The sequence below is a fragment of the Bubalus bubalis genome, chromosome 1, assembly GCF_019923935.1.
Source record: "Bubalus bubalis isolate 160015118507 breed Murrah chromosome 1, NDDB_SH_1, whole genome shotgun sequence".
Classification (NCBI taxonomy): domain Eukaryota; kingdom Metazoa; phylum Chordata; class Mammalia; order Artiodactyla; family Bovidae; genus Bubalus; species Bubalus bubalis.
In genome coordinates, this window is record NC_059157.1 from 146,721,467 (window position 1) to 146,742,204 (window position 20,738).

The following is a 20,738-nucleotide window of genomic DNA, read 5'->3' on the forward strand; positions in this document are numbered from 1 at the left end:
CAATAATATATAATTGAATCCTACAAGGTGTAAATGAACCAAAAATTATAAATTTCTGAAAAATTGAGTCGAGCACTATTGATTTAAAAATCACAATTGAAAATATGGGAAACATCAGCATGCAAACAGTATCTGAAGGTTTTGAATTGGTTTTGACACCTGATGTTAAGAAATGAAGCAAATTCCAGGCAAAAGTAATAGCTAGGCAAAGACAGGAGGTGAAATAGAGAAAGAAATCACTAAGAAAGTGTCCCTAATTCGTGTTGGCTGGCTTGCAAAGAGAATACCTGAAAGTAAGCTTGGAAATGTGGGTGGTGTGTTCACTAATCTTTATCTGATCTCACAGGGGAATTATTGAAGGATTTTTAAGCAGTGAACAAATTTATATGAATGAAAGAACAATTTAAAAGTTAGACCTAGAGTAATACAGTTATTACATACCAAGGAAATAAGCAATCAGTCCCAAACTTAGATATATATGTTCAAGTGTAAAGAAAATATTAGTATTTTAAAATAGAATATATTTTTCTTCCTATATGTTAAGCATAAATATGTGTAAAAATTTCGTCTTTAAATTTTAATTCCTACAGTTTTAACTAACATAGTGCTTCAAGGTACTGAAAACATTCAACTAGTTCTTTTATGCTTGATATTATCAAGCAAATCCACATTTTTCTGACTTTTTAGAAGCTCATTGATTTCTGAGAACATTATATATGTGCATGTGTATACACACACACACACACACACACACATATATATATATATATATATATATATATATATAAATCTATCAGTGACTTCAAAAGAACTATAATGCCTCTCTATTTTTTTAGAAATCCTAATGGGACCCAGAACAATAGTACAAGATGGCCTGTCTTCAAAAGCAATGAACAAACGTATTTCACCTTAAATACAGAGTCACCAAAAGTAAATACCAAACTACGTGCTCAACAATGCCGATTCTGGACACTATTTTTCCCCAAAGTTTTGGAAATTACAGGTATTTGTTACTTTTTTGTTCTGCTAGTATTTGGTTAAATAATTAGTTGTGGGCTATGTAAAAGAGGAAAATGTTACACAATCCAGGGCAGGGTGATAATGTTCATCTGTGAATTTACAATTAATTGATTCCACTGTGTACATTATTTAAAGAAAGTAAAACCAGACATTTTCTCTAGAAGAAAATGAAACCTAATACTGGAACTAAGATACAGTGATCTGTCTATTCAGCAAATTTTTGTGGAATTATTTAATAGAAATTGAAAAAGTATATAAAATAAACAACTTATAAAACTGAAAAATTGAACTGGTAAAACTAAATACAATTGATAATCCAAAAGAGGCAAAAACAAATTTAGTAATACATTGATTGGTTTTTAAGGGGAAAAAATCTCTAACATTTATATATTTAAAAACATTATCCAAATATTTCTAAATATTCTGAGCTTGGAAATATTTAAGACCAGACATACATTATATAACATAATAAACAAGTAGTAATTTAGTTAGCTGTGCTTCAGAAAGTGATTACTTAGATTTATATAAGGAAATATTAAGAAAATGGTTCAGATCATCATTTATTTCAAAATTCACTAGTAAAATATTTAACTAAGCTCAAACAATCAACTTGAGTGATTGCATATTCTCTGAGAAAAATGACATACATATACAATCCATTGCCTTTTGTTGTTTGTTTTGTTTTGTGTTTTTAATGCCCAACTCTTTATAACTGATGTGGCTCCTCAAGTCTATTTTCTATATTTTTCAAATAAAAGTAATTTACTTTCAACCACTAGACATACTGCTAACCAGTTCCTTTAGACTTTACCCTTCTGTTTCTCATAATATACCACAATTTTCAAGCTATATTTTAGATATCACTATATAGCAGCTGTTTTAGTTTCTTCTTTAGAGAGGTTAAGGGTTAGTTTCAGGCAAATAAGGACATTTCAGAGTTGTATTTGAGTGCTTAATTTGCTTTTTTTTTTTCTCAGACATTACTCACCAAAATTATAATTACAGACTCTACCTGTTTGGGAAGCATTACTTATAGACCAGTTCTCTGTGTACTCCCAAATGTTCTGTGACACAATATACAGCAGAGATGGGCTTCTGCATCCCTTGGCAGAGCTACAGTGCTGCCCTTGTGTCCCCTGGGTGTGAATAGCAATGAGGTAACATGCATAATCTGCCAGGAGACTAGAAGAGGTACCATTTAACATATCACAGATTATATAGTCTCAGTCTTTACTTAAAATATCAGTATTTTGAAATGGGAGGATCATAATTTGAAGCAAAATAAGCTGAGAGTAGGGGAAATTTTTAAATGACTACTTTATTATAAAATCAACTTAGTCATTCAGGTTCAAGCACATGTGGTCTATTGCAGTGTGCGTGCGTGTGTGCTAATTCGTTTCAGTTGTGTCCAACTCCTTGCAACCCTGTGGACTGTAGCCTGCCAAGCTCCTCTGTCCATGGGATTCTCCAAGCAAGAATACTGGAGTGGGTTGCCATATCCTTCTCCAGGGGATCTTCCCAAACTACATATCAGACCTGTGTCTCTTAAATCTCCAGCCTCCATTGGCTGGTGGGCTCTTTACCGCTAGCTCCATCTGGGAAGCCCCTACTTTAGTTTATTTGTGTATAAAATAAAATTTCAATATCAGCAAATTTTGAAGATGTACTTCAAAATCTCTATCTCTAAATACCCAACTTCTATAAAGCAGTTGAATAAATCAATTCCTATGTTTTTGGCTAGATGCTGCTCTAATCCTACACGGGGCTGAACAACTTCCTAATGAAAAGAACACTGAGCTGTATGGAAATACATATCTCACTCGGGATACTTCCAATGTGCCTTGAAAACATATTTTATATTTATCACTATTTTTTCAGATAATCACCCAAAAGGAGTTTTATGAAATATATTTAATAAATTTTAAAATAAATGTATGACATAATTGTTATAATATCAACAATGTATTCATTAGTAATAACAATATTTATACTTAAATAAACATAATTAGTTTGAAATGTCATGTCTTTGGGTTTTATAAGCAAATAATGTTGGAGAAGGCAATGGCACCCCACTCCAGTACTCTTGCCTGGAAAATCCCATGGATGGAGGAGCCTGGAAGGCTGCAGTCCATGGGGTCGCTCAGGGTCACACACAACTGAGCAACTTCACTTTCACTTTTCACTTTCATGCATTGGAGAAGGAAATGGCAACCCACTCCAGTGTTCTTGCCTGGAGAATCCCAGGGACGGGGATGCCTGGTGGGCTGCCGTCTATGGGGTTGCACAGAGTCGGACACAACTGAAGTGACTTAGCAATAGCAAGCATATAATGTAGAGGGATTTAAATATTAAGAAGATATGCTCTTACCATACTTTATAATTTTCAAGTCATAAACTTTAAACATTTTACTCAATACTCTGAAAATAGGGTTCTTCAGATGACCTGGGCTGAAGATTTTATGGAAATACTCCTTTTGGTTTTTTTAAAAGCAAGTAAACTTCACAAGCAAAGGAAGATTTCAAAAAATAAATACTGAACAGGACTTCTTAAAAGGAGAAATGTTTACTTCACTCACAATGGAAGTACAATAAGCATAAGTACCTTCTGAGCAGTTATTTACATCTGAGCAGTAAATATGCTCAAAAAAATGATCCTTAAGATTTCTTTAACACACAAATTCTAGCACTTAACTTCAGACTATATTTCAGCACACACCTATGATCTTATTGTAAGTACCTGCAAGAAATAAAATACACTATTTGTTTCAACTGTTAACAAATTCAGATTTTTGTTGCTAAGAATATAACTACAATATTTCATAATCACAAGAAATGGAAGTAGAGAAATGACCCATTCAATGTTGATGAAATATCAATATTTTTCAATAAAATTGAGGAAGTAAATTCATATAAAAGGGAAAAAATTGACCTTCGCATCTTCTCAGATTAAAAAAAAAAAAAGATCCAATTATTCCTCCTTTTGCCTTTGAATAAATCATGAAATACTGCTTGATACAACTAAAGAAGACTAATATAAATTTAAGACATGAGATATTATTCTGATGGGTCACACTGGAATCTCATATTCTGCTACTGGCTAATTAGTTAGCAAGAATGCAAAAAAAAAAAAAATGGTATACTGAAAAGGTAGTTTGAAGGAAAAATATCAAGCAATTTTCCATATTTGACTTTTCCATGCCTTGTTAAAAGCAAAACAAAGCAAGTTCAGTTCAGTTCAGTCACTCAGACGTGTCCAACTCTTTGTGACCCCATGAACTGCATCACGCCAGGCCTCCCTGTCAATCACCAACTCCCAAAGTCTACCCAAACCCATGTCCATTAAATTGGTTATGCCATCCAACCAGCTCATCCTCTGTCATCCCCTTCTCCTGTCCTCAATCTTTCCCAGCATTAGGGTCTTTTCAAATGAGTCAGCTCTTCACATCAGGTGGCCAAAGATTTGGAATTTCAGCTTTAACATCAGTCCTTCCAATGAACACCCAGAACTGATCTCCTTTAGGATGGACTGGTTGGATCTCCCTGCAGTACAGGGGACTCTCAAGAGTCTTCTCCAACACCACAGTTTAAAGGCATCAATTCTTCTGTGCTCAGCTTTCTTTATAATCAAACTCTCACATTCATACATGACCACTGGAAAAAGCATAGTCTTGACTAGACGGACCTTTGCTGACAAAGTAATGTCTCTGCTTTTTTTAAAATTTTATTTTATTTTTAAACTTTACAATATTGTATTGGTTTTGCCAAACATCGAGATGAATCCGCCACAGGTATACACGTGTTCCCCATCCTGAACCCACCTCCCTCTTCCCTCCCCATACCATCCCTCTGGGTCGTCCCAGTGTACCAGCCCCAAGCATCCAGCATCGTGCATCGAACCTGGACTGGCGACTCGTTTCATACATGATAGTATACATGTTTCAATGCCATTCTTCCAAATCTTCCCACCCTCTCCCTCTCCCACAGAGTCCATAAGACTGTTCTATACATCAGCGTCTCTTTTGCTGTCTCACATACAGGGTTATTGTTACCATCTTTCTAAATTCCATATATATGTGTTAGTATACTGTATTGGTGTTTTTCTTTCTGGCTTACTTCACTCTGTATAATAGGCTCCAGTTTCATCCACCTCATTAGAACTGATTCAAATGTATTCTTTTTAATGGCTGAGTAATACTCCATTGTGTATATGTACCACAGCTTTCTTATCCATTCATCTGCTGATGGACATCTAGGTTGCTTCCATGTCCTGGCTATTATGAACAGTGCTGCGATGAACATTGGGGTACACGTGTCTCTTTCCCTTCTGGTTTCCTCAGTGTGTATGCCCAGCAGTGGGATTGCTAGATCATAAGGCAGTTCTATTTCCAGTTTTTTAAGGAATCTCCACACTGTTCTCCATAGTGGCCGTACTAGTTTGCATTCCCACCAACAGTGTAAATGGGTTCCCTTTTCTCCACACCCTCTCCAGCATTTATTGCTTGTAGACTTTTAGATCGCAGCCATTCTGACTGGCATGAAATATACCTCATAGTGGTGTTGATTTGCATTTCTCTGATAATGAGTGATGTTGAGCATCTTTTCATGTGTTTGTTAGCCATCTGTATGTCTTCTTTGGAGAAATGTCTATTTAGTTCTTTGGCCCATTTTTTGATTGGGTCATTTATTTTTCTGGAATTGAGCTGTAGGAGTTGCTTGTGAAGCAACTGACAAACAACTAATCTCAAAAATATACAAGCAACTCCTACAGCTCTCTGCTTTTTAATATGCTGTCTAGGTTGGTCATAACTTTCCTTCCAAAAGCAAGCATCTTTTAATTTCATGGCTGCAATCATCATCTGTAGTGATTTTGGAGCCTAGAAAAATAAAGTCAACCACTGTTTCCACTGTTTGCCCATCTATTTGGCATGAAGTGATGGGACCAGATGCCATGATCTTCGTTTTCTGAATGTTGAGCTTTAAGCCAACTTTTTCACTCTCCTCTTTCACTTTCATCAAGATGCTCTTTAGTTCTTCGCTTTCTGCCGTAAGGGTGGTGTCATCTGCATATCTGAGATTATTGATATTTCTCCCAGCACTCTTGATTCCAAATTGTGCTTCCTCCAGCCCAGCGTTTCTCATGATGTACTCTGCATATAAGTTAAATAAGCAGGGTGATAATATACAGTCTTGACATACTCCTTTTCCTAATTGGAACTAGTCTGTTCTTTCGTGTTCAGTTCTAACTTGTTGCTTCCTGACCTGCATACAGGTTTCTCAAGAGGCGGGTCAGGTGGTCTGGTATTCCCATCTCTTTCAGGATTTTCCACAGTTTATTGTGATCAACACAGTCAAAGGCTTTGGCATAGTCAATAAAGCAGAAATAGATGATTTTCTAGAACTCTCTTGCTTTTTCGATCATCCAGCGGATGTTGGCAGTTTGATCTCTGGTTCCTTTGCCTTTTTTAAAACCAGCTTGAACATCTGGAAGTTCACGGTTCACATATTGCTGGAGACTGGCTTGGAGAATTTTGAGCATTACCTTGGTAGTGTGTGAGATGAATGCAACTGTGCAGTAGTTTGTGCATTCTTTGGCATTACCTTTCTTTGGGATTGGAATGAAAACTGACCTTTTCCAGTCCTGTGGCCACTGCTGAGATTTCCAAATTTGCTGGCATATTGAGTGCAGCACTTTCACAGTGTCATCTTTCAGGATTTGAAATAGCTCAACTGGAATTCCATCACCTCCACTAGCTTTGTTCATAGTGATGCTTTCTAAGGCCCACTTGACTTCACATTCCAGGATATCTGGCTCTAGGTCAGTGATCACACCATAATGATTATCTGGGTCATGAAGATCTTTTTTATACAGTTCTTCTGTGTATTCTTGCCACCTCTTCTTAATATCTTCTGCTTCTGTTAGGTCTCTACCTTTTCTGCCTTTTACTGAGCCCATATTTGCATGAAATGTTCCCTTGGTATTTCTAATTTTCTTGTAGAGACCTCTAGTCTTTCCCATTCTGTTGTTTTCCTCTATTTCTTTGCACTGATTGCTGAGGAAGGCTTTCTTATCTCTCCTTGCTATTCTTTGAAACTCTGCATTCAAATGGGTATATCTTTCCTTTTCTCCTCTGCTTTTCACTTCTCTTCTTTTCACAGCTATTTGTAAGCCCTCCTCAGACAGCCATTTTGCTTTTTTGCATTTCTTTTTCTTATGGATGATCTTGATTCCTGTCTCCTGTATAATGTCATGTACCTCCATCCACAGTTCATCAGGCACTCTGTGTCTCAGATCTAGTCCCTTAAATCTATTTCTCACTTCCACTGTATAATCATAAGGGATTTGATTTAGGTCATACTTGAATGGTCTAGTGGGTTTCTCCACTTTCTTCAATTTAAGTCTGAATTTTGTGATAAGGAGTTCATGATCCAAGCCACAGTCAACTCCTGGCCTTGTTTTTGCTGACTGTATAGAGCTTCTCCATCTTTGGCTACAAAGAATATAATCAATCTGATTTTGGTGTCGACCATCTGGTGATGTCCATGTGTAGAGTCTTCTCTTAAGACCTGAGTTATTTAATGATCAAAGTAACTGTTCTATTTATTTCACTGTAAAAGCATACGGAGTCTTCACAAAACCCAGCCTGAGTTATCATGAAAGTGAAAGCTGCTCAGTGTGTCCAACTCTTAGCGACTCCATGGACTATACAATCCACATGGAATTCTCCAGGCCAGAATAGCCTTTCCAACCCACAGATCAAACCCAGGTCTCCCCCATTGCAGACAGATTCTTTACCAGCTGAGACACCAGGGATGTCCAAGAATACCAGAGTGGGTAACCTCTCCCTTCTCCAGTAGATCTTCCTGACAAGTTTATCATAGTTCACGCTATCTCACCACACACCTCAAATTATAACAGGGAAATTATTAAGTTTATGATTTACTCCATAAAGAATCATGAATCCCTTTGCAATTTTAATAACTGATTGAAAAACTGGAAGATAAGCAAGTAAAGGGAACAGAAGATATTTTTATGATCTCTTAAAGCACAGGAAATATGTTATTTTTTATTGTAATGTTCAGTACCATTCAGTATCAATATAATTAATGTCTTCTACCTTCATCTTGATTAACAATAACAGTAACTTCTCTTATGTTCTGTCCTAACTCCTCAGACTTGGCTAGTGAGACTTAGCTCACTCTTTTTTAACTGACAAGACAAAAAATTGTTTAATTATTATACTTCTTTCTGTAGGGAAGCCTGCTGACTTTTCCCCAAATGAAACAAATGTGGGCAAAACAAAGATCATAAAAATCCTGAAAAAGTTGTATCAGTGTGTTATTAAATTACTGGTATTGATCTAGGTCTATAATGATTCAATAAAGAGCAAAGTTAGGAAATAATTTTTGTAACAAAGGCAGTAAGTTCATTTCCAGAGCTCCCCAAAGATGCATATAGTTTAATTCCAAAATGTACACATCATCTCAATTATCCCACATGGCAACACTGCAAAATAGGGATTACCAACTCCATTTACAGTTGGAAAATTAATTTGAAAAGCTAGTTTCTTTTATACTAATATCATAATTGGTCAACTGGAATTTCAACACATGTCACTCCAAAGCCTATATTGATGTTCTTTTCTTTATTTCACAGTGCAGCACCCTGTTAACTACAAAACAAGTAGAACTACATCACAATGATGATGATAAATCTATAGCCACTTAAGTATAACAGTATTCCAGTTTGGGAGGAAAAAGAAGGAGGGGAGGAGAAAAAAAATTCTAATTTTGGTTATGATTTATGACATAGGACTAAGGTTTTTTTTTTTTATTGTCTTTTCATTAGAGTGTTTTCAGTTGCTTTAGATTCTGTTAGAAAATAATTAAATGTTTTGTACTATATTGTCTCAATCAATATTCAGTAATTCTAAAGGGAAAATGTAATCAGATTTACAGAGCATTTTGACATTAGAAAGTAAACTTTGAGTAAGTAAATTGTATAGATATTTGATTATGACAGAAGAAGAAATAAATTTATCTTTATATGAATCAATGGATTTTATATAATTCCATGAAGAAAATCAGATATAAGACCTTTTCTATAAATATTAAAATTCATCATCTAAATGCTAAATTACTAGTCATTTATTTGTTATACCAAAAGTTTTATCGTTTCTAAACCAGTCATTTATTTGTTATAGAAAGAGTTTTGTCGTTTCTAACCTTATTTTGTGCAAATAATTTTAAAACAGCATTTAATTGTCATAAAAAAGAACAGAAGAGTGAATCATTTGGTAGGATATTTAATATCTTTCTTCCACATTTACTGTTTTTTGATTCTTTAGAAAAGTTCTTTTATTCACTTTAAAAAAAAGTATAGCCATTGACCTTTTCAAAGGCATTTTACATAAAAATAGGACATTTTTGTCCTATAAACTCAAATATAAATGCACAAATATCTGTCCAATGTCCAAGCACTGTGAACATGTCAAACCTAAATATATCTTAAATTACAGGGGAATCTCTTAATGACATTAAATATTTTGATTTTCATTTAACAAAAAACAAATCACTGAATGTGCTCCATTGTTAATAATATGAAGACATTTTTATGTATTCATTATAATGTAATATGAGATCACATGAACATTCTTCTCCTAATTAGCACCTTACAAAGTTATAATTAATTTCAAAAATTCCTAACTGAAAAGTATATAATAAAAATTGTCAGTTTTTATTTTCACAATAGTTGAAATAACTTAAAATTTTGTTTTTAATTTAATGATTGTAGCTCAGCATCCTAAAGACTTAAAAAGTGACAGAACTACAAATATATAAAAGACCTATAGATTTAAATAAACCATCTTCTAGCTTTACTCAGTTCAGTTCAGTCACTCAGTCATGTCCGACTCTTTGTGACCCCATGGACTGCAGTACGCCAGGCTTCTCTGTCCATCACCAACTGCTAGAGCTTGCTCAAACTCATGTCCATTGAGTCGGTGATGTGATCCAACCATCTCATCCTCTGTCGTCCCCTTCTACTCCTGCCTTCAATCTTTTCCAGCATCAGTGCCTTTTCCAATGAGTCAGCTCTTCATATCAGGTGCCCAAAGTATTGGAGTTTCAGCTTCAGCATCAGTCCTTCCAATGAACATTCAGGACTGATTTCCTTTAGGATGGACTGGTTGGATATCCTTGCAGTTCAAGGGACTCTCAAGGGTCTTCTTCAACACCACAATTCAAAAGCATCAATTCTTTTGCACTCAACTTTCTGTATAGTCCAATTCTCACATCCATACATGACTACTGGAAAACCATAGCTTTGACTGGATGGACCTATGACAGCAAAGTAATGTCTTCTCTTTTTAATATGCTGTCTGGGTTGGTCGCAGCTTTTCTTCTAAGGAGTAAGCATCTTTTCCTTTCATGGCTACAGTCACCATCTGCAGTGATTTTGGAGCCCAAGAAAATCAAGTCTGTCACTGTTTGCATTGTTTCTCCATCTATTTGCCATAGATCCAGATGCCATGATCTTAGTTTTCTGAATGTTGAGTTTTAAGCCAGCTTCTAAATTCTCCTCTTTCACTTTCTTCAAGGGGCTTTTTAGTCACTCTTCACTTTCTGCTCTAAGGGTAGTGTCATCTGCATATCTGAGGTTATTGATATTTCTCCTGGTAGTCTTGATTCCAGTTAGTGCTTCATCTAGCCTGGTATTTCTGATGATATGCATATAAGTTAAATAAGCAAGATGACAATATTCAATCTTGACGTACTCCTTTCCCTATTTGGAACCAGTCTGTTGTTCCATGTCCAGTTCTAACTGTTGCCTCTTGATTTGCATGCAGATTTCTCAAGAGGCAGGTCAGGTGGTCTTGTATTCCCATATCTTTAAGAATTTTCCACAGTTTGTTGTGATACACACAGTCAAAGTCTTTAGTATAGTCAATAAAGCAGAAGTTGATGTTTTTCTGGAACTCTCTTGCTTTTTCAATGATCCAAAAGATGTTGGCAGTTTGATATTGGTTCCTCTGCCTTTTCTAAATCCAGCTAGAAAATCTGGAATACTGCCGGAGTCCGGCTCCGGCAGCCAGGGAAGCCTGAAGGGGTGAGCGGTGTCGGTGGACGATGATATAGCCTCTGACTCATAGTATGGAACTACATGTTTATTTCAAGCTTCAGGTTTTCTTTTATACTTTGACAAAAGCATTAGCTCAGTGTTTTGACATTTTAGATTTCCCCCACCCAGATTTATTGTCTCCAGAAATCATTGTTGTTCTACAGAATTCCAGCTTCAGCGATTCTCTCAGAATTGGCTTTACTATCTATTATCTACTTTGTCTTATGTGTCCTATACTTAACTTGTGATTACATTGTAACTCATGCTACATTCCTCAGTTTATTTCTTATTTTTCTAAATCCTGTTTGCCCCTAGCATCTTAAGATCACTATCTCCTAAAAAGGCTTCTAGCTATTCTTAATTATTCCTAAACCCAAACTAAGCAAACTTCTTTTGCCATAAATATTTCCCTCACAAACAGGTCCCAGATAACAATCCTTCCCATGGCCTCAAGCTGTGGCCTATGTGCTCATCCTGGGACATTCTTTGTAAAGATCCTTGAACAAATGTCAATGGTTATTTTATAGATTATTTTCTGGGCACAACTGCAAAAGGCTTTGTGCTTTCTCATGCTTCTCTCAAGCACCTTAACATTCTTTCCAGCCAACTCAACCGAAGAAAGGAAAGAAGAAATCAGAATCACAAGGCCTAACTCCTTCATCCCCGGACCGTGCCTGCGAGATGAGGAGAGGGGGTTGGGGCCATGCCTCCATTTGGTCAGTAATGCCTAATGCAGCTCCTGACAGAACATCACAGTTCACATACAGTTGAAGCCTGGCTTGGAGAATTTTGAGTATTACTTTGGTAGCGTGTGAGAAGAGTGCAATTGTGCGATAGTTTGAACATTCTTTGGCATTGCCTTTCTTTGGGATTGGAATGAAACCTGACCTTTTCTAGTCCTGTGACTACTGCTGCGTTTTCCAATTTGCTGACATATTTAGTATAGCCCTTTCATAGCATCATCTTATAGAATTTGAAATAGCTCAACTGGAATTCCATCACCTTCACTAGCTTTGCTCATAATGATGCTTTCTAAAGCCCACTTGACTTCGCATTCCAGGATGTCTGGCTCTAGGTGAGTGATCACACCACCATGGTTATCTGGGTCATGAGGATAATTTTTATATAGTTCTTCTGTGTATTCTTGCCACCCTTTCTTAATATGTTCTGCTTCTTTTAGGTCCATATCATTTCTGTCCTTTTTTTGTGCCTATCTTTGCATGAAATGTTCTATTGTATCTCCAGTTTTCTTGAAAAGATTTCTAGTATTTCTCATTCTATTGTTTTCCTCTAGTTCTTTGCATTGATCACTGAGGAAGGCTTTCTTGTCTCTCCTTGCTATTCTTTGGAACTCTGCATTCAAATGGGTGTACCTTTCCTTTTCTCTTTTGCTTTTCACTTCTCTACTTTTCTCACCTATTTGTAAGCCCTCCTCAGACAAAGCCTTTTGCATTTCTTTTTCTTGGGGATGGTCACTGCCTCCTATACAATGTCATGAACCTCTGTCCATAGTTCTTCAGGCACTCTGTCTATCAGATCTAATCCCTTGAATATTTTTGTCACTTCAACTGTATACACTGCCTCCTATACAATGTCATGAACCTCTGTCCATAGTTCTTCAGGCACTCTGTCTATCAGATCTAATCCCTTGAATATTTTTGTCATTTCAACTGTATAATCATAAGGTATTTGATTTTAGTCATACCTGAATGGTCCCATCACTTCATGGGAAATAGATGGGGAAACAGTGGAAACAGTGTCAGACTTTATTTTTTTGGGCTCCAAAATCACTGCAGATGGTGACTGCAGCCATGAAATTAAAAGGCACTTACTCCTTGGAAGAAAAGTTATGACCAACCTAGATAGCAGATTGAAAAGCAGAGACATTACTTTGCCAACAAAGGTCGGTCTAGTCAAGGGTATGGTTTTTCCAGTGGTCATGTATGGATGTGAGAGTTGGTCTGTGAAGAAAGCTGAGCGCTGAAGAATTGATGCTTTTGAACTGTGGTGTTGGAGAAGACTCTTAAGAGTCCCTTGAACTGCAAGGAGATCCAACTAGTCCATTCTGAAGGAGATCAGCCCTGGGATTTCTTTGGAAGGACTGATGCTGAAGCTGAGACTCCAGTACTTTGGCCACCTCATGCGAAGAGTTGACTCATTGGAAAAGACGCTGATGCTAGGAAGGATTGGGGGCAGGAGGAGAAGGGGACGACAGAGGATGAGATGGCTGGATGGCATCACTGACTTGATGGACGTTGAGTCTGAGTGAACTCCGGGAGTCGGTGATGGACAGGGAGGCCTGGCGTGCTGCAATTCATGGGGTTGCAAAGAGTCGGACACGAATGAATGACTGAACTGAAATGAATGGTTTAGTGGTTTCCCCTACTTTCTTCAATTTAAGTCTTAATTTGGTAATAAGGAGTTCATGGTCTAAGCCCCAGTCAGCTCACAGTCTTGTTTTTGCTGATTGTATGGAGCGTCTCCATTTGTGGCTACAAAGAAAATAATCAATCTGATTTTGGTATTGACTGGTGATGTCCATTTGTAGAGCGTTCTCTTGTATTGTTGGAAGAGGTTGTTTGCTATGACCAGTGCTATCTCTTGACAAAACCTCCTAAAAACTTAAACCATAAGAGTACTACAAATATATTAAAAACCTATAGATTTGAATAAACCATCTTCTGGCTTTATTATATCTATTTATATTAGGAACTTAAATATATGATTTTAAAAGCCTGTAATTTAAGAGCTTCTATTGTTTACAATCTTTATTCTTTAATATAAATACACTTCAAATAAATCAAAATTTCAAGTTTTTTTTGTATTACATAAACCCTTTTTGGTTCCTTGTCTCATATTATTTCTGGTAGAAACACTCCTTTCCCCTGACACATACATACACTTTGAAAAACTGGAAAACAGAGATTTTCTTGGTCATCTTTCTAATTTTCAAAGCAGTTAATAAACTATATTACACTATTTTTAATAAACTCTTTTCAATGACCAGGCTTTGTGTGTAATGAAAATATACAGAAAGAATGTAAAATCTATGTAGAATGCCAATTACACAGTTCTCCTAAAGCATTAATAATACATATTTATATATGAATATTTTCATCAGAAATAATACTCTGCTATATAATTATATATGTAAAATATATGTGTTAAATGAGATTTTTGCTATGCTTAGGGGAGTCTAGAAAATAATATTTATGTATCTTCTCAGAAACTAAAGCAAAAATATGTAATATAATTTGACATAATATACAAACTGATGTGTGTTGCATTTTATGTTGAATACATCTTGTATGTATATATAATTTTCATTTTCATATAGTATGTTTAAAATTTATTAGTTTTTTCATGTAGTGAAGGAAGTTGATAATAAATAATGAATTAAAAGATCACTGCAGTGTGCTAGGAAAAAATGGTATCTGCAATCAAAATTATTTTTTAATTAACATAAACAGAGATTGAAATGTAGATTAACACAACTCACTCCGTGTTTTACAGGAAATATTGATGAAGTAGAACGAGAATGGAAAGCAGGATTCCATCGCTGGAACAATTACATGATGGATTGGAAAAATCAATTTAACGATTACACTAGCAAGAAAGAAAGCTGTGCAGGTCTCTAATTAATAGATTTACCTTTTATAGAACGTTTGTTTTCCTGTAGATCAAGGCAAAACTATCATTGGCTCTCTTACACTCCTGGTAAGAAAGCTATTATGTATAAAACAAAAATGTCAAAAGGATAAAATCGATTCCTCTCTTCTTTCACTTAGTATTGTACCTAGCATTCCAAAACCCAAATGGCTAGAACAAGTTTAATTAAATTTCACATTATAAAGTATGAGAATTAATTATATGCATATTAAAACAGTTTGCAGCTTCAAACTCTCTCTTTCCTGAATAACTTTAAGAAATTATTTCCCTAAAATGTATCTGAGTTGTTTCCAATCTCCAATTTATTTTTATTACCACTGACAAAAGATATTTTTAAAAAATGGGTGGGAGGTCTTGAAACATTACATACTGTGATTTACAATATTATTTCCTCTTAACTAATTTATGCATTTAATGTTAATGTGATATATTAAAACAAACAAAGTAATTGGCTTCTTTGGTTTTTCTTTTATATGAAGGCAAGAGAATTTATTTAAGAGAATCTTAAAATAAGAGGCTTGGTCAATTGGAACTACCTAATGATAGAAACAAAATGTCACAACCAATAGACAAAATGTAAAAGAATATAATTACTTATATTTTGAATTTTTTAAAGGTGTGTATGCTTATAGTCTTCAAATTATACTCCTGTTCTTTCAACTTTTTTCTTTCTCACTTCTTCACTCCTCAACTCTCCCAAACATGTCCACATGTAAATTACTCTTCCTGTAATTCAAAAATTATGTACTATCTGAAATATCCCTTGACTGGATCCAGATGTATCATGATTTTAGTAAAGAAATTGTTCAATTTCAAAAAAGAAATGATTATATTTTTTCAGATAAATTATATTGTTTTAATAATATTAAAAATTACAAATTTGCACTTACTAACTTTCATGACAAGGGAACACATCCCATGAATAAATTCATTGTCTTTCATTAAAGGGGAGATGTCAGGGGATTTTAAATCCCAGGAAAGAGCAGCACTGTTTTTGTTTTGTTTTGCTGTTTTTCTTGTCTTAAATGGCGATCATTTCTTTTTTCTTTACAATTTTATTTATTTTTCAGGCTGTGCTGGGTCTTTGTTGTTGTGCAGGCTTTCCTCTAGTTGTGGCATATGGGGGCTACTCTTCTTTGCAGTGCCCAGGTTTCTCATTGTTGTGGCTTCTCCTGTGGAACACAGGCTCTAGGGCACATGCACTTCAGTAGTTGTGGGACATGGGCTCAGTAGTTGTGGTTCCCAAGCTCTGGAGTACAGGCTCAGTAGTCGTGGTACTAGGCTTAGTTGCTCTTAGGCATATGAGTTATTCCTGGATCAGGCCCGTGTCTCCTGCATTGGCAGGTGGATTCTTTACCACTGAACTACCAGGGAAGCCCAGGGCAGTGTTGTTGATTATGCTAATTAAGCACTGAAAACTAGTACTCAGTATAAAGTGAGTCTATCAGTCTGCAGACTGTCAGCAGAAGCAAATCTCATTATTCATAGGTCATAAGTATCTCTATAGTTAGATCCAATAAATATAAATCTGCAGTCCTCAGTGTGTCACTCAAAGATCATGGTATTTTATCAACTTCAGCTGATCAAAAACAGTTGTTATACATGTCAAGTTAATTCATTTCAGTGGTGCTATAAACGGACATTTTATTTTATATTTCTTCCCTCATCTTGAGATGAATAAAAAAGCCACACATAAGATAGCCAAATATCCTGGTTTTCTATTATATAACCACCATCTTGGTTTCAGGTGCCATTCTCAGGATCTATTATGTTTTTCTGAATCAGTTGAGTGTCATTTTGATGTAGAACACTCTTATTTATAAAATAACTAAATGATGCCTGTTCAACAGCATTGAGGACCCTTTAAAAGTTCTCTTGATGAGAGTAATAATGAATAAAACATAACCGATGTTTGTAGAATACCTGTAAATTTTCTTATATGATTAGTCCCAGTCATAAGAAAAGATACCATGGTCCACTTTGGCCTACCTTGGACAACCAACTGCTTCATTCTTGAATTTTACCTAGAATACCATTTGACTTATTCTGAAGCTTTTATCCATGAGTTTAGTTTGCCTTGCTCTGTCTTATACCTGATGCAAAAATCTCATCATTAGAGTCACCAACTGATGAGATAATAAAGCAGCAGGAGTGAAAGAATGATTTGAGAAGTGAATGTTAACACAAATAACCATGTACACACCACATAAAAGCCACCCCAAAAAGACTGGTTTATTTTCCAGACATTTTCTTAGCCTAGTTTAATTCTTTATGGTTACCCTGAAAGGTGAAAAAATCCAAATTCCCATGTCAATTAACTGCCAGTGCCTTGATATTATCAGATCCATCTCTAGATTCCCAACTGGGAACTGTTTGCCAAGTGCCATTACACTGGTTAGATGCTTGCTGACTGAGTGATTGGATGGGAGGATGAGATACAGCCAAGCTCAGTTCCATTGTGTAGCAGGAAAATTACACTGTGAGTCATCTGAGAACCAGGAAGAAACATGACAAAAGTAGAAGAAAAAGATTGAGGGAGGTGTGTGTAGGAGGAGAGCCTTCACTGAATTTATCCAAATAGACTATCCTATGTATGCAGGTCAAGAAGCATCAGTTAGAACTGGACATGGAACAACAGACTGGTTCCAAATAGGAAAAGGAATATATCAAGGCTGTATATTGTCCTCCTGTTGACAATATACATCATGAGAAATGTACATGATGAGAGTACATCATGAGAAATGCTGGGCTGGAGGAAGCACAAGCTTGAATCAAGATTGCCGGGAGAAATATCAATAATTTCAGATATGCAGATGACACCACCCTTATGGCAAAAAGTGAAGAAGAACTAAAGAGCCTCTTGATGAAAGTGAAAGAGGAGAATGAAGAAGTTGGCTTAAAACTCAACATTCAAAAAAGTAAGATCATGGCATCCGGTCCCATCACTTCATGGGAAATAGATGGGGAAACAGTTGAAACAGTTGCTGACTTTATTTTGGGGGGCTCCAAAATCACTGCAGATGGTGATTGTAGCCATGAAATTAAAAAATGCTTGCTCCTTGGAAGGAAAGTTATGACCAACCTAGATAACATATTAAAAAGCAGAAACATTACTTTGTCAACAAAGGTCCATCTAGTCAAGGCTATGCTTTTTCCACTGGTCATGTATGGATGTGAGAGTTGGACTATAAAGAAACCTGAGCTCAGAAGAATTGATGCTTTTGAACTGTGGTGTTGGAGAAGACTCTTGAGAGTCCCTTGGACTGCAAGGAGATCCAACCTGTCCATCCTAACGGAGATCAGTTCTGGGTATTCACTGGAAGGACTGATGCTGAGGCTGAAACTCCAGTCCTTTGGCCACCTGATGCGAAGAGCTGACTCATTTGAAAAGACGCTGATCATGGGAAAGATTGAGGGCAGGAGAAGGGGATGACAGAGGATGAGATGGTTGGATGGCATCACTGACTCAATGGACGTGGATTGGGGTGGACTCCAGGGGTTGGTGATGGACAGGGAGGCCTGCCGTGATGCGGTTCATGGGGTCGCAAGGAGTTGGACACGACTGAGTGACTGAATTGAACTGATGTACTTGAGAGTTTCAGCAAAGAAGAGGTGATGAGATAGAATTGTAGATATGTATAGTAGGTAATTTCACATTGACATTTGGGTATTTAATTCAATGATTCTCAACTTTCAACCTTGACTACACGTTAGAATCTTCGAGTGGAATCTAGACATCAGTATTTTTAAGTTTCTCAGGTGATTCTGATTTCAGCAAGTGGGGTAGGGGTGCAATATTCATACTGTTTTAGTACTCACAAACAAATAACTATAAAACTTGCAATTTAACATGAGAAAGAAATGTACTTGTTATTGATATCTGAGAACCTAAATGTTTTTCTCTGAACAAGGAACTGTAGCAGATATTACTGAATGCATAAAATAAATTTGGCACACACAGTTTTTTCAATGACCTCCACACCAGAAAGGTATCCTTTCAGGATGTCATGTTTATCATAAATATATACTCTGAGAGGATGTTTGAAAAATAAGAAAGAGTACATGAAATACATAGAATATTTTACAGTTGTTCATTAACTGCAGTTATTTCTGAAGATCATCTTATTGTTTGAGCTAACCCAAAATTTACTTCCGTTTCCCTGGTGGCTCAAATGGGTAAAGAATCTGCCTGCAATGCAGGAGACCCAGGTTCAGTTCCTGGGTCAGGAAGATCCCCTGGAGAAGGGAATGGTAACCCATTCTAGTATTCTTACCTGGAGAATTCCATAGAGGAGTTTGGCAGGATACAGTCTGTGGCATCGCAAAGTTGGACATGACTGAGTGACTAACACGACACACAGAATTTGCTTACTTGACACTAAGTAATAATAGCAATTCAGATGCAAGATGACTAATCAGACTTTTAATTTCTGTTTCCCATCACACTTTTCATTTCATTTATTTTTATTTTGTTATTATTATTTTATTTATTTATTTTTTTTACTTTAAAATATTGTATTGGTTTTGCCATACATCAACATGCATCTGCCACAGGTGTACACGTGTTCCCCATCCTGAACCTCCCTCCCACCTCCCTCCCCATACCATCCCTCATTTTAAAAGTATTGACCGTTTTGTGAACTCTCAAAAATATGGAGTAATCATTCTTACCAGGTTCAGAAAGAGAGGCTACTAGGATTAATTACATAATAATTATTAAACTAGGTAGGTGAATACAAAGACTTGCTTTTCTCCTCAGAAGCATTTGCAGACATCTTTTGCTTGAGGCAATTACTATATTACCTTGTTTTTCTGAGTTAGACATTCTAATTATTTTTTATATCCTTCAAGGGTTAGGGAGAAAAAGCAGGAGCAGAGGGGATTTATCAAAGAAGTCTCTGGATAATAAACTATAAAAATGTATTTAACAGTGTTAAACACCATTCTGAAATGCTTGAAGTAAATATATCAAGAGAATGATCTAAAAATAAGAGAGAGAGAATGATCTATCAATCTATCTATTATCTATCTATCATCTATTAAGGATAACTGCTCCCAATTTTAGTCAAAGGGAGAGATAAAAGCCAGAGGAATGCTACTAGTATACCTAATACAACCTGGAATATAAATTCAAAGTCATTGCCTTGACCAAGACAGCCTTACTGTTCCCCTCAGGTTGACTAAGCTTTAGACAAATTTCTTCCTGGCTGTGGGCCTCTGACTTCCAGTTTCTTAGAGAATTTGCTTCAGAAATCTTGCCATTGTAAATTCTTTCTCTATCCCTTTGAAATGTATATAAATCTTTCAGCCTCTTGTCAGTTTTACTACCCATGAAATGTCTTTCTCAAGGACCTGGGAACTATTACTTTGAAATTAAACATTAAAAGAGATAGCGCCTCCATCACTCAGTCTCAATGGGAAGATAGGAGCCTAACTTCTTTGGGAGCCAATTACCAAACACTGATGGCTTAATCCCAGGAGAAAACATTGCAAACTCAAGAATAACTCTATGTGCTCAACATATCTCTTTGGTCAACCCTCCCCCAAAGTCTGCCAGTACTTTTCTACTAACTCACCTCAACACGTAAAAACCTTCACATCTTTTATTTCAGAGAAGTTGAGTTCAGTCTCTCTCCCCATTTGAAACTGTTGTTATTGTTGTTCAGTTGCTCAGTCATGTCTGAGTCTCTGCAACACCATGGACTGCAGCAGGCCAGTCTTCTCTGTCCATCACTATCTCCTGAAGTTTGCTCAAGCTCATGTCCATTGAGCTGATGATGCCATCCAACCATCTCGTCCTCTGTTGCCCCCTTTTCCTACCTTAAATCATTCCCAGCATCAGGGTCTTCCCAATGGTTCATCTCTTTGCATCAGATAGCCAAACTGTGGAAGCTTCAGCTTCAGCATCAGTCCTTACAATGAACATTCAGGA

General features: G+C 36.3%; 1 protein-coding gene across 1 annotated transcript in view; it reads left to right on the forward strand.

Annotated features, from left to right (window-relative positions):
* BCHE (butyrylcholinesterase) overlaps positions 1-15,254 on the forward strand; it is a 77,541-nt gene extending 62,287 nt beyond the window's left edge. Inside the window, exons 3-4 of the mRNA XM_025288769.2 lie at positions 837-1,003; positions 14,651-15,254. Of these exons, the coding sequence (XP_025144554.1) occupies positions 837-1,003; positions 14,651-14,775 (292 nt within the window). The 3' untranslated portion in view covers positions 14,776-15,254. The remainder of the gene's footprint in view (positions 1-836; positions 1,004-14,650) is intronic.
* Positions 15,255-20,738: the final 5,484 nt, after the last annotated feature.